This window comes from Crocodylus porosus, unplaced genomic scaffold (genome assembly GCF_001723895.1).
Source record: "Crocodylus porosus isolate Cpor-Errol unplaced genomic scaffold, CroPor_comp1, whole genome shotgun sequence".
In the NCBI taxonomy this organism is placed as follows: Eukaryota; Metazoa; Chordata; order Crocodylia; family Crocodylidae; genus Crocodylus; species Crocodylus porosus.
In genome coordinates, this window is record NW_017728907.1 from 34,091,756 (window position 1) to 34,106,886 (window position 15,131).

The 15,131-nt window shown below is 40.4% G+C and overlaps 1 protein-coding gene across 1 annotated transcript in view; it reads right to left on the reverse strand.

The window, feature by feature from the left end:
- Positions 1-15,131, reverse strand: part of KIAA1107 (KIAA1107 ortholog) — a 69,320-nt gene that overhangs the window by 8,083 nt on the left and 46,106 nt on the right. Inside the window, exons 10-17 of the mRNA XM_019531114.1 lie at positions 13,004-13,186; positions 11,350-11,487; positions 9,955-10,084; positions 7,062-7,123; positions 5,164-5,881; positions 4,818-4,905; positions 4,211-4,351; positions 2,314-2,320 (exon numbers count right to left, since the gene is read on the reverse strand). Coding sequence (XP_019386659.1) covers positions 2,314-2,320; positions 4,211-4,351; positions 4,818-4,905; positions 5,164-5,881; positions 7,062-7,123; positions 9,955-10,084; positions 11,350-11,487; positions 13,004-13,186 — 1,467 coding nt within the window. The remainder of the gene's footprint in view (positions 1-2,313; positions 2,321-4,210; positions 4,352-4,817; positions 4,906-5,163; positions 5,882-7,061; positions 7,124-9,954; positions 10,085-11,349; positions 11,488-13,003; positions 13,187-15,131) is intronic.

The following is a 15,131-nucleotide window of genomic DNA, read 5'->3' on the forward strand; positions in this document are numbered from 1 at the left end:
GTGCCCTGCCCCTGCCTCCCAAGCCACAGCCCTGCTGCTGGCCCCTCACTCCCAATCCACAGTACACACCCAGACCATGCTGGTACCCCTCACTCCCACCCCGCACCACCTGTTCCCTTCAGCCTTGCAGTGTCTCTTTGCTGCCCTGTCCCTGAGAGCAAGGGCACCATCCCCAGTGCCACCAGATGAGCCATGCAGTTCCCTGCTGCCCTCTCTGCCCACTTCTCCCATTGGAGAGGCAGGTGCTTCCTCCACCTTGATGCAGCCCCAGTGTCCATGTGCGTACCCCAGCCCCTACGCGGACAGTCTCAAGACCTGGGCCTCCAACCCTTGTACCCCCATACACTTATCTACATGCAGTTGATGGGGCTGCTCCCACCACCCTGCCGGGCTGCTTCCCCGCAACTTGTGTGTGTGTGTGCATGCAGACACAGATAATGCCCCCTGCCTCCAATTGCCCTCCCTCCAGCCCCAAAACAACTCCTTGCTAGGGTAAGCTTGGAAGTGCTGGAGAAAACTTTGATGCTCAGCAGGGCAAAATCCTGGACATTTGTTGTTTTGTAAAAACAAAACAAAACAAAACCTGCCTGGACTGAGGTGGGAGGACCCAAAAAGAGGACATGTCTAGGAAAAACAGGACATATGGTAACTCCAGTTATGAGCGAATTGCCCATCAAGAATGATGGAGGGTGGGGACAAAGCCCTGCCACCCCCCGCTGCCATTACCTCCCAGGACCTTGCAGGGGAAGCTTACCCTTCCTCCCTCCTCTGCCAGCACCCTGTACCACCACCGCCAGCTCCAGTGCCATTGGCCTCATGCCCCCTGCTCCTCACAGGTGGCAGAGTGCCACCATGACAGTGGGGACAGAGCAGAGGGGTGAGGCCAGCACCACTGGCCTCACCCTCCTGCTCCATCCCCTCCATCCATGCTGTCATGGTGGCACTCTGCATTCTGATTGGATGTTTCACTAACCAATCAGAGTGCTTCAAGAGCATTATGGACAGACAGACTAAGCCCTTTTTCATATAAGAATAATATGATCAGAACACTAGAATGAACACCCCTGCCCTTTCAGGAAGTATTGGAAAGCCTTTAATACCTATAAGTAGGTCAGATTTGTTTTATGTGCTACCTAAAAGTGCCTTCTGTTAGAATCTAAATACAATTCTCAGCTGAGAAATGCTACGTTTGAGCTGAAAAGACTCTGTGCTTAACTTGCCTTTTTGGGCCTAAGCCAAGCAAGATCTCTATACAGCATTACCTTCCATATTGACTATAAACAGATATAATGGACTGTGAAGCAATTTTGCTAGTCATAAAATAAATTCACTTGCTAAAGAGCCTTCCAACACTTGGTTTGGGTGTTCGGATTTTTAAGGAAGATTTTTTTGTTTGTAATACTGATGTCACTGTACATTGCAGTAACTTAAATTTGTATTCTTCTACTATTTAGATGCTCTACCTCCTAGCTACAGTGATTACAGAAAAAATACTAAATATGATCTGTACTATGATGCAATCAAAGCAAGATGTTTACCTTCATAAAAAGTTTCATCATAATTATATATTTACATTTAAAAAGTCACAGTGAAATGTTTTTACTACATATTGTACTATGTTTCAAAAGAAACGCTCATAGAACTGGGTTACTTCCAATTTTCATAGATTTCATAGACATTAGGGCTTGAAGGGACCCCAAAGGATCAGAGTCCAGCCCCCTGCCCCAGGGGCAAGAAGTCAGCACGGATCACAGAATCCCAGCAAGATAAGCATCCAAATGTGTCTTGAAGGCATTCAAAGTGGGTGCTTGAACCACCTCCAGTGGCAGTCTATTCCAAACCTTGGGAGCTTGGACTGTAAAGAAGTTCTTTCTTATGTCCAGCCTGCATGAGTCGCGGAGGAATTTGTGACCACTTGATCTTCTCATCCCTTGGGGTGCTCTGGTGAACAGACATTCCCCCAGATCCTGGTAAGCACCTCTGATAAACTTATAGGTGGCCACCAGATCACCCCTGAGCCTGCGTTTTTCCAGACCGAAGAGTCCCATGGCTGTCAGCCTCTCATCATAAGGTCTGTTTTCCTGACCACTGATCATGCGCATGGCCCTCCTCTGCACCCTCTCAAGCTTCTCTACATCCTTTTTGAATTGTGGAGACCCAAACTGGACACAGTACTGCAGCTGCAGCCTCACCAAGGCCAAGTACAACAGGAGAATGACGTCCTGGGATTTGTCTGAGAAGCATCTGTGGATGCAAACCAGCATTTTGCTTGCTTTACTAGCCGCAGCATCACATTGAAGGCTCATGTTCATTTTGTGGTCAATCATGACCCCCAAGTCCCTTTCATCTGCAGTGCTAGCCAGCGTAGCACTGCCAAGCCTATAAGCATGCTGCACGTTTTTCCTCCTAAGGTGGAGAACCTTGCATTTTTCGGTGTTGAGCACCATCAGGTTCTCATTGGCCCATTTCATGAGCCTATCAAGATCTGCCTGGATCACCGTCCTGTCCTCAGGTGTGGATGCTTTACCCCAGAGTTTGGTGTCATCAGCAAACTTGGCCAGTCCACTTCTGACACCAGCGTCCACATTATTGATGAAGATGTTAAATGGTATAGGCCCTTAGACAGAGCCTTGAGGGATCCCACTGGTGACCGCACACCAAGATGATTGGTTCCTGTCAACCACTACCCTCTGGGTCCTACCACAGAGCCAATTCCCCAGCCAGTGGATTGTGGTGAGGTCGAGGCCGCAGTTAGCCAGTTTAGCCAAGGGGCGATCATGAGAGACCAGATCGAAAGCTTTTTTAAAGTCAAGATACACAACGTCAATCTCTTTTCCCTTGTCCAAGTGATAGGTCACCTGGTCATAAAAGAAAACAAGATTGGTCAAGCAAGACGTACCCGCAATAAATCCATGTTAGGTATCCTTCAGGATATTGCTGTCAGCTAGTCTGTTAACAATGGGCTCTTCGATAATCTTTTCCAAGACCTTCCCCAGGATAGAGGTCAGGCTGATGGACCTGTAGTTTGCCGGATCTACTTTCCTCCCTTTCTTGAAGATAAGCATGACATTGGTCCTCTTCCAATCTTCGGGCACTTCACCAGAGAACCAAAAGTTCTGAAAGATCCGTGCCAGGGGCTGGGCTATGATGCTTGCCAACTCCTTGAGTACCCTTGGGTGTAACCTGTCAAGGCTGACTTGAAGGTATCCAGCCTGTCAAGGTGTTCCTTCATGAGGTCAGCTTCGATGGAGGGCAAGGAATCTCCCTCACCCAGGCCTCCCTGACCCACAGTGGGCAGGGCCGTCCCATGGGAGTGGTGAAAAACTGGACACAAAGTACCTATTTAGCAAGTTCACTTTTTCCTGGGCATCGGTTGTCAGTTGCCCCATCTGGTTTAGCAGGGGTTCAATGTTGCCCTTGCTTTTCCTCCGGCTCCCCACGTCTAAAAAAAGGACTTTTTATTGTCCTCGATATTTGTAGCTAGCTGGAGTTCCACTGCAGCCTTGGCTTTCCTGGTTTGCTCTCTGCAGGTCCGGGCCAGAGCAGAGTATTCCTCCTTGGTGGTGGTTTTATAGGTACAAAGAACAATTATAGTACATTATGTAGTAGAATAGGGCTGCCCAACATCTGAGTAACTGGGCTCCCCTACTTGGGCCATGTGGGCTCCCAAACATGGGTTGTCCTGCCCTGCCCCCGGGGGTGGGGACAAAAAGTGGAAGTTGGAGGAGGAATGGGGAGAAAAAACCACAAATCCCAGTGGTAACAGCAGCAGCAGTTGTGGTGGGAGTAACAGAAGCCAGACTGGATCTTGAGAGCTAGGTGTTAACCCCCTGTAGGCCTCCAGTTGGACAGCCTTGTGGCATAAGATCTGTTTCTTCTATCCAGTCTGTAGTGTGGACCTGCGATGTATATTGTGAACTTGTTTCACATACAGAATTTCTGTTGAACTCAGGGGCAGTTCTAGTTGCAAAGCAGATTGAAGAGCAGAATTTTCCTTTTATTGTGAACCAGATTAAAAAGAATGACCATAAATTAACATTGAAGTGAAACAAGCAAAAAAAATACATCTTACGCTTGTCAGCAAGCGAATTATAGAAAATAAACCTGAATTGCCCATAAATGTTCTGTAATGCATTTCCTTACTTGTGTTATAAAACAACAAACTGTTTTTAATGAAACTGATTTAGTTTCAGTACCATTCAAAACTCTACCTTGGATTTTATCAGTATTAGCTGTTGCATTCTGTGCCTTCTGTGGAACTACAGAATTGTCATTCACATTCCCCTTTTTCTTCAGGACAGCCTGTGGGATTTGTTCATTGCATCCTTTTCCAGTAGGTTTCTTTGTCACACTATCATAGGAGAAAATATTGAATTTATTATTTCCAAATTAAGATATAAAATTGACTGGTTTAAAAACAAGTAGTAGTTCTGTATGTATCTTAATATGAAGTGTGCAATAAATGCAATGTATAATGATTTTGCTCTCTGATTTTGTAGTTCCATCTAATCAATTTCAGTGGTTTCTAGTTCTCAACATCTTGTAAGATTACTCACTGTTCCACTCTCTAAATTATGAATGACCTATGACATTGCCAAAGTAACTAACCTAAAACATCCCAAACTCAGCAGCAAGACCAGTTTTATCTTAGCAAAAAAAAATTCTGCAGCTTGTTTCTATTTCTTGCTAACAATGTAAAATAGACAAATATTTTACAAAATGCATAGTTATAAAATAATTTGACTTTGATGATACTTACATTAATTAATCAATTAAGTATATGTGCACAAATAAGTAGCAGTACAACTCTAACAAACCTTTGTGCTGAAATATTAGCCTCAGGTTCATTAACTTTTTTCTTGTTGGTGGCTCCATTAGTCGTCTTCAAAGTTACCTTTGTTTTCACTATTGTAAATTAAACAAAAATTAGTTAAAAGGTAAAATTACAGTAAGTATTAACATACAATGGTCAGATATTTAAAATGGCATACATGAAAGAACTGAAACTTTTATGACATTAGCATGCACTGTTCTCCCCACCCCACCCTGTGCCCTGTTTCTTAAAATTCAAGTAAGACCCCTTAAATAACATGTTTTTTGTAACATCACTATTTGTTATTTGCATTCATTATGAAAATAAACTTGGGGATGGTCACAACCAACCTGGTGTAGAATTTCTGGAACTTTCCAGACTGTTTTTCAGACTAGAACCTGCCTGTGGCGAGTCAGTAGGAGATCTTTTATTATCATTATGTTTTTTCCCTTCATTTAGTGCTTTATCCTTGGGTTCATCTGCCTGTTCACTGAAAATCTGTAAATCTGGGCTTGAGTTTGTTAACTTGCTAGGAGTTCCTGCCCCTGTTACTAGGGAGGGAGATTCCTTCCCCGGGGTCTTCTTCAATGGCTTTGTTTTGTGTTGCACACTTGAACTTCCAGCAAGCACTTTAGGTCTGGCACCTGCAATTTTTCCTTCCTGATTTTTTACTCCTTTTCCACTTCCTGAATTCTTTTGTCCACTTGCAGACAATGACTTTTCAGACTCTGGCTTGGTAAGCAAGCTTTCAGCTTTCACATTTCCATTATTTTCTAGTTTTGGCTTAATAACAGCTCTAGCTTTTGGTGAAGCAACTTTTTCCCCAGGTTTTGAATCTTTTGTAATCTTGGAAACTGCTTTTTTGCTATCTTTTCCTTTTAGTTCATCATGTTTTGAGGACTTATTAGCAGTGTTTCTGTTGGTACTTGCTGTATGTCCAGATGTTCCTAATCCATCAGATTTCATTTTATCTTGATCAATGAAGGTATCACCCAAACAATCTCTCCTGCCTTTTACTTTCCAAGAAGTATGCTTTATAGCAACAGAGTCAGTAACACATCTGTTTAGCTGGAAAAAAAGAACAAAAACAAAAACAGAAGACACTCAGCAACAAAGAAAAATATGCATTATCGTTACTTCTTGAAACATAGCTACTCCTCTAATTTAGCATGAATCTAGTACTGAACTAATACATTTGGAGAAGAAGAAATAGAAAAATTCCTCCAAATTCTGAAGCTCAAATGGCTTTCAAGAATATATAGAAGGCATGGTAAAGATATAACTCATACATCTCTCCCTTGCCCTCTGCCTAACTTCAAACTAACATGGCTAACTTCCACTTTTTGCTCAAGGATGTTATATATATATATATATATATATATATATATATATATATAACAGACACTGATTGCATGGACCACTGCATCCCCTGTTAATTTAGGTCTGAATACGAGGATTTAAGAAATGCATATACTAAACGCTGGCCTCTACTTTGGAGAGGAAAAAAAAAAGATAATGTTTTATTCTTTATATAATTACTATCTGTTGGGAGACTTTTATTTTAGAAGTTATATTTTCAAACTGGGAATACAGAATATGATTTCCTGTGAAGATTTCTAGTGATTATTTTGAAATCCATAACTCAGTGAGAATCCATAAAAATCAGCTCTGTATTTTACAAGGTGGGCTGTATTAAAATTTAAGCCTATAAAATGTAACCATGTGGTATCCAAATGAATGGTACAGTACATCTTGTCATCAGTCCATATCATATATGCCTTTTCTGGCACGTAATAAAGTCATTTTGGGCGCGATTCTGAAATACAACAATTGTGGAAGACCATGTAAAGCTCTTTCAGGGTAAGCAGATTAACAGGGAATGTAGCAAACTGGATTAAGTGATGGTTTAAGATAGTGGGATAGCTTCATTTGTTCAGTAGCAGACAACTTCTTTTGGGAACCAGAGATCACAGCTCCATTATGTATGAACAGATAATGTAAGAAGGCTTCTGAACAAAAATACCTGTTTTCTATTTTGTCCCACTACTGTGAAAGTATAGACTCCTGTCAATCCCCACCATACACAGAAAGCTGATTATGATGAAAAACTGTTTCGACAATGAAGGGGAATATGATTACCATAAATTACATTCTAGCAGTTGGTATACACAAGTCACAAAATGGAAACAAAGAACAATATGAGTTGTTTATAGGATTTTTTTTAAAGTATAAGGTTCTAAGTGTTTACCTGTGAGCTAGTGAATATAGGTTTTTTGCCAAGTCTTCGATCATCACCTTTGTCAAAAGCAGCTGCATGGGGGAAAAAGCACCTTTTTATTATTAACAGGAAACAGAGGGTGCGTGTGTGTGCACGCGTGTGTGTGTGCGCACGCGCACGCGTGTGTGCACAATCCTAGAGTTGGTTAAGAAAGATTAATTTTGGCATTAGGGAAAACAATAAATGGGGACAGAAGTGAGTTCAAAATACAAGACCAGCAGTCGGGACATCCGGTGCAGTCAATGCTCATTTGCAGCTGCATCTGGTAAAAGCAATGGCTGCCTATCAGCAACATTTCCCATGGGAGTATTTCCCTGCTACCTAATTCAGATGATGCTCTCTAAAACAGAAACATCCATGCAGCAGAGCACTGCATTAATAGGCACTATTAATAGGCACTGACTCTGTCTATAACAAGATGCAACAGACTTCTGGTGCAGCCTTGGGCAAGTTGTTTAATACCTCTTTTCTTCATCTACATATGAAGGATAGCACTTCCGTACCTCCAAAGTATATAAGACTTGGTTCACACAGTGTCTGGGGTATACAGAGACTTGGATTAGAGGCTCAAATTAAAAGTGAACACAAGTGTGCAAAAAAGATGAAATTCTCAAAGTAATCAATTTCAATTAATCAGCGTTAATCAACTGCAATACATCCTGCCACTTAGAAATTTATACTTACACAATTTAAGTAACAGATTTATCTTCTTAAATCATCTCAGTAGTATACACTGTTAAAAGCTATAAAGCCCACATATTTGTGTGTGCCTAGTAAGGACATAGCGTTGATTTTCTGAGTGATCTTAAGGTCACCGTGTAAGCTTTTCAGGGCAAAGAATGCATCTTTTCTATGTAAAGCAGTGTTGACAGTGCTATATAATTAATTTAGCAAGGCTATACATGAAAAAGCAAATTACTGTACAACATCTTGGGAACATCTTTCAATATAAACTTCAGCTCAATAGAGCTTGTGTTATATAGAAAAGGTACATATGCAAATATAGTACAGACACAGAATGGATAAAAATTTATTTTTGAAAATAAAAATTCTTTGGTTGCAAAAAATGGGTTAAAGCATTTCCTGTTCATGTGTTACAGCATGCCTTTTATACGGACAAAAAACATAATGTATAACTGTTAGTTGAAAATTCTGTTGAATTCTCATGTTGGGTTTTATAAAGTATCTGTATGTAGCTCTATAGAAAGCCTACAAGAAAAGACAGGATGCTGAAAATGGCACCAAAAGGATCTCATCCCTTTTCAGCAATGACTCTGCACATAAATACACACCAATATTTTATACAAATTTCACAAATTTGAGCTCAGGATAACACAGGAAATACTGTGAGCAAGAGAAAACATGGTATCTTACCATCTTCATTTCAGATTATTCCCCCTATCTGATCAAGAATTCCAGAAAATGTGGTCTTTCCAGAATTTAGCATTACCTGAAATTTTCTTAAGGTGAAAGTTGATTTAAATGATCCTAAATAAATCTCACATAAAAATGAAGATTCCTCTAACAAGACCATATCCTTGTTCTGATAATAAAAGATGTACACAGTGAAAGATTTACATTATGTGATAATTTAATGAAAACATATAAAGACTATCAACATTCTGTGTTAAAACCATATAAACTAAAACCTGACCATTTTTGTTACCATCAAGGATTGAATGATACCCACATTATGAACACAGGTCTAAATACTACTTGGCTTATAAAACCCTAGTACAAAACAACCTTAAATGCCAGTTAGAATGAGGACACAAATACACACTCAGAAATGCTTCTATTTCTGAAAACTGTCCTCGAGCTCCAAAGTGCTCTACAATGCAGAAAGAAATCAGAGACCTGTTTCAGAAAGTACCAGTCAGTCAAACCTCATTTGGTTATACCTCTAAACCATGCTTATAAAAAATGACAATTCCCTTTTCATCTAGCTCACACCCATTTATAAACACACATTTTTTTCACTACAAGCAGATTATATATATATTGTGCTTGTGTGTTAATAAAAATAAAAATGTCTTACCTCATAATCAAAAGTGACTGAATTTTAGAAAAGGGCCATTTAAATTAGTGTAATGCAACATTTTTCCCTTTAAAAAAAACCTTTCATTATTGAAGCAATTATTTGACCATGGCCCTGAAGCTACTATTAGTTTTGTACCCTTAAAATTTCATTCCAGACATTTGAAAACAAAGAAACATTCAGCATAAAAACTCCCTTTGTTTAAAGTACTGCCCATTAAAATTTTTAGAGAACGCTATGCAGCTCCTTGGGATCTCTCTGCAGCAGCACATACAGTATCACAATACCAATCAATTGTGAAGTCAAGCCATCTACATTTATTCAGAGTCCACATGAGATGGCTATTATACAAGAGATGAACAGTCTTTACACAGTAGTATGAACAACAGATAAAAAAATAGAAACTAAATTCACAGAATTAGTAATCTGCTTTGTGTAGATTTAATTTTTCCATAATGCTTGTCAGCTTAAAGAGAGAGATTTAAACCATTTTTCTTTAATCCTATTCAATATTTTTAATAATTTAGAGTAGCTGCAAACAAAAACAGACTGAGCCTATATATCTTTGATTTCAGTTTTGCATATCTGTAGAAACAGAAGCCAGGAAGGATTATTCAAAGAAAACTGTTTAATCATTTTCAAGCTTTAAACTGGCTAAGTAGCTTATCTTTGCTTTCAATTCTAAAATGCCACTTAAAACCTAGGGCATCAATCCTATATACATACATACACACATATATTAGCAGCTGGCAAAACTGCCAGCATTTTTTGTATTAAACACATTACCATTATACAGTAGTAGTTGTTTTTTGATGGCTCACATACCTGCTTGTATTTTCTGTTGGTCGTCTGGCCTCATTAACTTCCAGCTTTCTGTGTGACGGACAGCATAAAAAGACTGAACTAGGAATATCCACAGCTTATCACGCAGAACCTGGATCTTGCACGTAAAACCCTGTGTTCAAATAACAAATCAGCAGCTGGCGAGAGGCATATTGTCATAGCAACCAGTCATTATTCCTTTCAGAATCTACTTACTCCCTAAGCTAGATCAATGATGTCATCACTTATATTTTACGATTGCCTACTAGATGTAGATACTGTTCATGAGAGCTTTTTGTCTGCCACCATGATTTTACACATTTTGAAACCAAGCCACTCCCACACAAACTAAAGCATCATAAACCATCAAATTCATCTTTTGTTTATGAGCCCCTTCAGAGCTTTTTACTATCAGCTCTGTCACGACAAGGTCAAATACTCTAGGGGCCAATAATGAATCTGATTAAATTTTCATTACTAAGTCCACAAAAGCACTAGATTGCAGTAGTTCAAATTTTTTTGAATGTAACAACTCAAAATTTTAATATTGCTTTATAGTGAACCTTAATTCACAAGTTATTACATACTATTTTATTGTGGCAGTACCCATAGCCCAAAAAACAAAAACAAACAAGCCCCCACAGATGAAAAACCCTCGTTCCAAAGGAAATATAGCATTAAAAAAAAAAAGACCTGAAGTAAAATAAACAAACCAAAAACAACCCCAATCTTCCTATTGCTAAATTTAAAAAAAAAAGTAAATACCAGTAAGCCCTGCCCCCCATGGTAAATAAGAGGTAATTTAATTTTAAAATAATTTTTTTCTTGGTGATAAATTTAGAATGGTAGTAAATGTTAAACAGTATTTTCCCCAGCACACAAGATCTATATAGTTCCCAATATATGATATATGTTATTGTAGCCATATGCACTGTAAAATATTTTTGCATTTAAAAAATATAATATGCACAAGTACTAACAGGTCCAATGTGTTCAACAGGCTTTCATAGACATTAGGGCTGGAAAGGACCTCGCAAGATCATCTGGTCCAGCCCCCCTTGCCCAAGGGCAGGAAGTCAGCTGGGGTCAGATGACCCCAGAAAGATAATCATCCAAATGCATCTTGAATGTGTCCAGAGTAGGTGCTTGCACCACTTCTGGGGGGAGTCGATTCCAGACTCTGGAGACTCGGACAGTAAAGCAGTCCTTCCTTATGTCCCTTGCACCTTTATACAGGTGTAAGTGCATGTGCCTCCTTACATGGAACCCACTTAGCACTGGCACCACTGAGCTCAAACTGCAGAATCTGATTTGAACTCTTATACAAAAGAATGGTTTGATACAGTCTGCTATATTGAAGAGTATGCGATACTTTACCATTACTGTGGTAAAACCTACCATTTCCTTCACATTTGTGGAGCTCAATAAAGTGTCCATAGCTATCATAAGAAAACAGCTGTTTTCAATATTAATGTTTTTTTCAATTGCTTTAAAAACTTGTTCTAGGAGATCAGGTTTGCTGCTCATTGCCTGTGCCTAAGGAAACAACAACAAGGCAATAATTTCAAACAAAAAGTATACTTCAGATGTGAAACACTACCCAATAGAAAAGGCATACTGTGACTTTGCTGGTAAGAAACTTTCCCAAAAATCTGTTTATCCACCTCCCATCCCAACAAAATATACTTTTGCATTATAAGTACTCTTGAGATTGTATCAACACAATGAACAAAAACTTAAGAACAAACAGCTGGTGCTGAATTTATAGCATATACAAATTTGAAACCATGAAAAGGGTAGTTTTGACACATCCATATATAATTTTTGACTCATCTCTGCAAATTGCCAAATCTTTGTTTGTTAGGGAAATGAACAGTGCTGGGTAAAACTAGACAAACTCTTACCAGGAAATACTAGGGAAGTCTTGTCCATTAAAATGACTGCCTCTAGCATTGCTACCCCCTAGCAATTCATGATTAAGTTGAAAGAAACTGGGTGCATCTATACATGCCATTAATGTTCCTGAATTTTCTGTGCAGGAAACTGAGGTGCATAAGGATGCGCATCTGCATGTGTATCCATGTCAGGAGTAAACAAAGCCCAATGGGAGCAGCCTAATTCAGGGCTGCTCCTGTCCTACTCTGCTCCCCTGCAGCAGCCAGGGGAAGCTCCAGGCTACCCTGGGTGCTAGCCTTGGGCTAGCAGGCAGCATGGGAGTCAGGCCTCGGCTCTGGAGTGGAGCTGTTCTGGCTCCAGGGGAAGCTCCTTCCCAGTTGCACAGAGATTGGGGCCAGTCCCAAGCTGTCCCTGACAGAGCTGGACAGCTCCCCTCTGCCCCCTGGGGCCGGCACTGATCTCTGCATGGCTGAAAAAGAGCTGCTCTCTGAGCCAAGACAGTTTGCTTCCTCCCCCCCTGGTCTTCCCTCCAGGGCTTAGCCAGGCAGCAGTTGTGGCCCCCTGCTGCCTGGGCTGACCGGAAGCAATTTGTTCCTGGTTGGTGTTGACATGCATGTTTCATTAGTTAAAATGCCATTTTCTAGTACCTATACCCATGGGTACTAGCAAACAGCACATTAAATTAATCTACTGCACAGTAATTGCTGCTTATGTGTTGACATTGACACTTTACTGCAAATTAGACCGCACGTTAGTAAAGCGTCTCATGTAGATGCACCCTGTGAGTACTTGCTCTTATTTATAATTGTTCCTCTGTGTCTACGTGGCCATACGGGGAGCTTTCTGAGAACACTTATTGAGTATACTAACTCTATAAGCAGACTTAGTACTGTGGAACTACTAACACCTGTATTCAACACTGAGAACACAACCGTTCTTAGTACCAGCACCTTAGTTTCCTTCAGGCACCCTCATAATTCACTCATGCCCTAAATATTTATTTCTTAAATAAATATGAATGTAAAGTGAAGTCGAAGTTATTTTGCAAAGTTTAGCACCCTGGCTTGCTGGGATGAATTTCCCCAACACAAAACAAAGTGCAACAATACCATTTATTTCTTTTGGAAAGGGGGAACATAATTTGTAAGCACTTTACCTGCAAGAAGATGTAAAAGCTTTCACTTTGTATTATCTGCGAAAAGTTGGTTACAATAAATGTTAGGCATTCTTCTTGCAGCTTGGATGCCATTACGACAGCTGTTTCAGTCCATTTCACTTGGGGAAGACTACTGATCAGCCGATCACTTTCCATTAAAAGAAAAGCGGCATTTTTGTGGCTCTTCAAATAAAAAGAACATATATTAGAGTAGTAACTCAAAGAAGTACTGCTTCTAAAGTAACACCTATTCAGTAACTGAATCATCCTTACCAAATAAACTACTAAATTTTCCTTTCTTAATTTGTACTTGGGTTCTAATTAATCCTATATTAACATTTAAAAGATTTTTTAAAAAGGTAAAACAAAAATCTCAACAGTTTCTATTGTTCTCTAGTGAAGTGAGAACATCTGCATAAGTGGTTTCATCGCTTTTTCCAACTACTTAATATTACGTTGTGGTGCTGAAGAGAAGGCAGATTCATGAACAAATGCCAAACGCTAAACTGAAGGAAGGGAAACTGTAATTGGACAGGATAGAAATCTATTTAGGTCACAGGTAAATGTAATACCATGTTGGTAAAAAGAGCAGGGAGAGTTCCAGGTGGCTGGAAGGTAGTGAAGCAGCCTCAGTGCAGATGGCTCAGCCTCCAGTAGATCCCTAGAGACTAGCATTTTCCTGGTCTGAGCCCCTTTGCTTCTTCTATAACAAAGCAAACACTAAATGCTCCACCCCACACAAGGAAGCAATTGTTAGACAACAGTTTTATTTTCCTTTACCCTCCTCAACATCTAACTTAGCCATACAAGGGAGTGATCTGATACCAATGGAGAATATTTGTTTTAAATATATCTAGTTTCCTAATATTTCTTCCTTTTAAATTCAGATTTTCTGTGACTTTGGGACCATAGTGCCAATCTAAGTACCTAGATGAGGCCTCATCTTCTGCACTACCACATGCTAACTCAGTTTAAAACCAATTCACAATTTATCATTAACCAACAAAGTAAAACAGATTTAAAAACCTCCTATACGTGACCTGGCTGGTCAGCTGATACACTGTACAATACGTTCAAACCTCATAAAATTGTTTCCTGTTGTCCTGATTTTAAAGTGCCGCCAAAGATAAAGAGCATTTTCTATAATAGGCATCTTGTGTGTTCCTCTAAATGGGAACAAAATATTAATAAATCAGCAAAGGAAGCCAAATTTCTAGTGCTAATCGATTCCTGGAAAAATCCTGGAAAAATTTATCAAAGAATCCACCAGTAATAGGCTAACAGAGAAGGCAGTATTCTAAAAGACAGCCAACATGGCTGTGTTGCGGGCAGGTCATGCCTGACCAACCTCATGTCCTTTTACGATCAGGTAACTCATCGCCTTGATAAGGGAGATGAGGTTGATGTCTATACTTAGATTTTAAAAAGGCCTTTAACTTGGTCTCCCACAACGTCCTCATGCTAAAATTGGGAAATTGTGGCCTCAACAACTTAACAGGCTTGTGGCTACGAACCTGGCTCTGAGGTTGGACCCATAGACTGTTAACAGACAGAACTGAGTCAACATGATGAAAGCTGACCAGTGGTATCCCCCAGGGCTGTGCGAAGCTTCAGTTGCTGATTCGACTTGGAGGAGATTCAGCCCGATTCAATGGCCGAATCTCCAAATCCAAATCAAATTGGGAGACCCATTAATCTTTCCAAATCAAATCAGAGGCTTCTGATTCGATTTGGAGAGATTCAACGATTTGGCCATAGACAGCTTTATGTGTTTTTTTTTACATACACCAAGGTATCAGGCATATATCATGAATGCTTAGATGGTAGGGTGGATAGAGTGTCCCATGGGAGTGCAGGGGGGTCCCCAGCACACTCGGTGGCAGACCTGGAAGTGGACTAGAAGCACTTCCAGTCCACTGCCAGGTCTGCCGCAGAGCACACAGGGGACTCCCCTCCCCACCCAGCAGCTTGGAAACTGGTGCCTCCTGGATTTGGGGGCACCTGGGGTCCCCCCATGGCTGATTGCTGCCGAGAAGGGTACCCTGTGCGCTCAGTAGCAGACCTGGAAGTGGACCAAAAGTACTTCCAGTTCACTTCTGGGTCTGCCGCCGAACACGTGGGGGGGGGG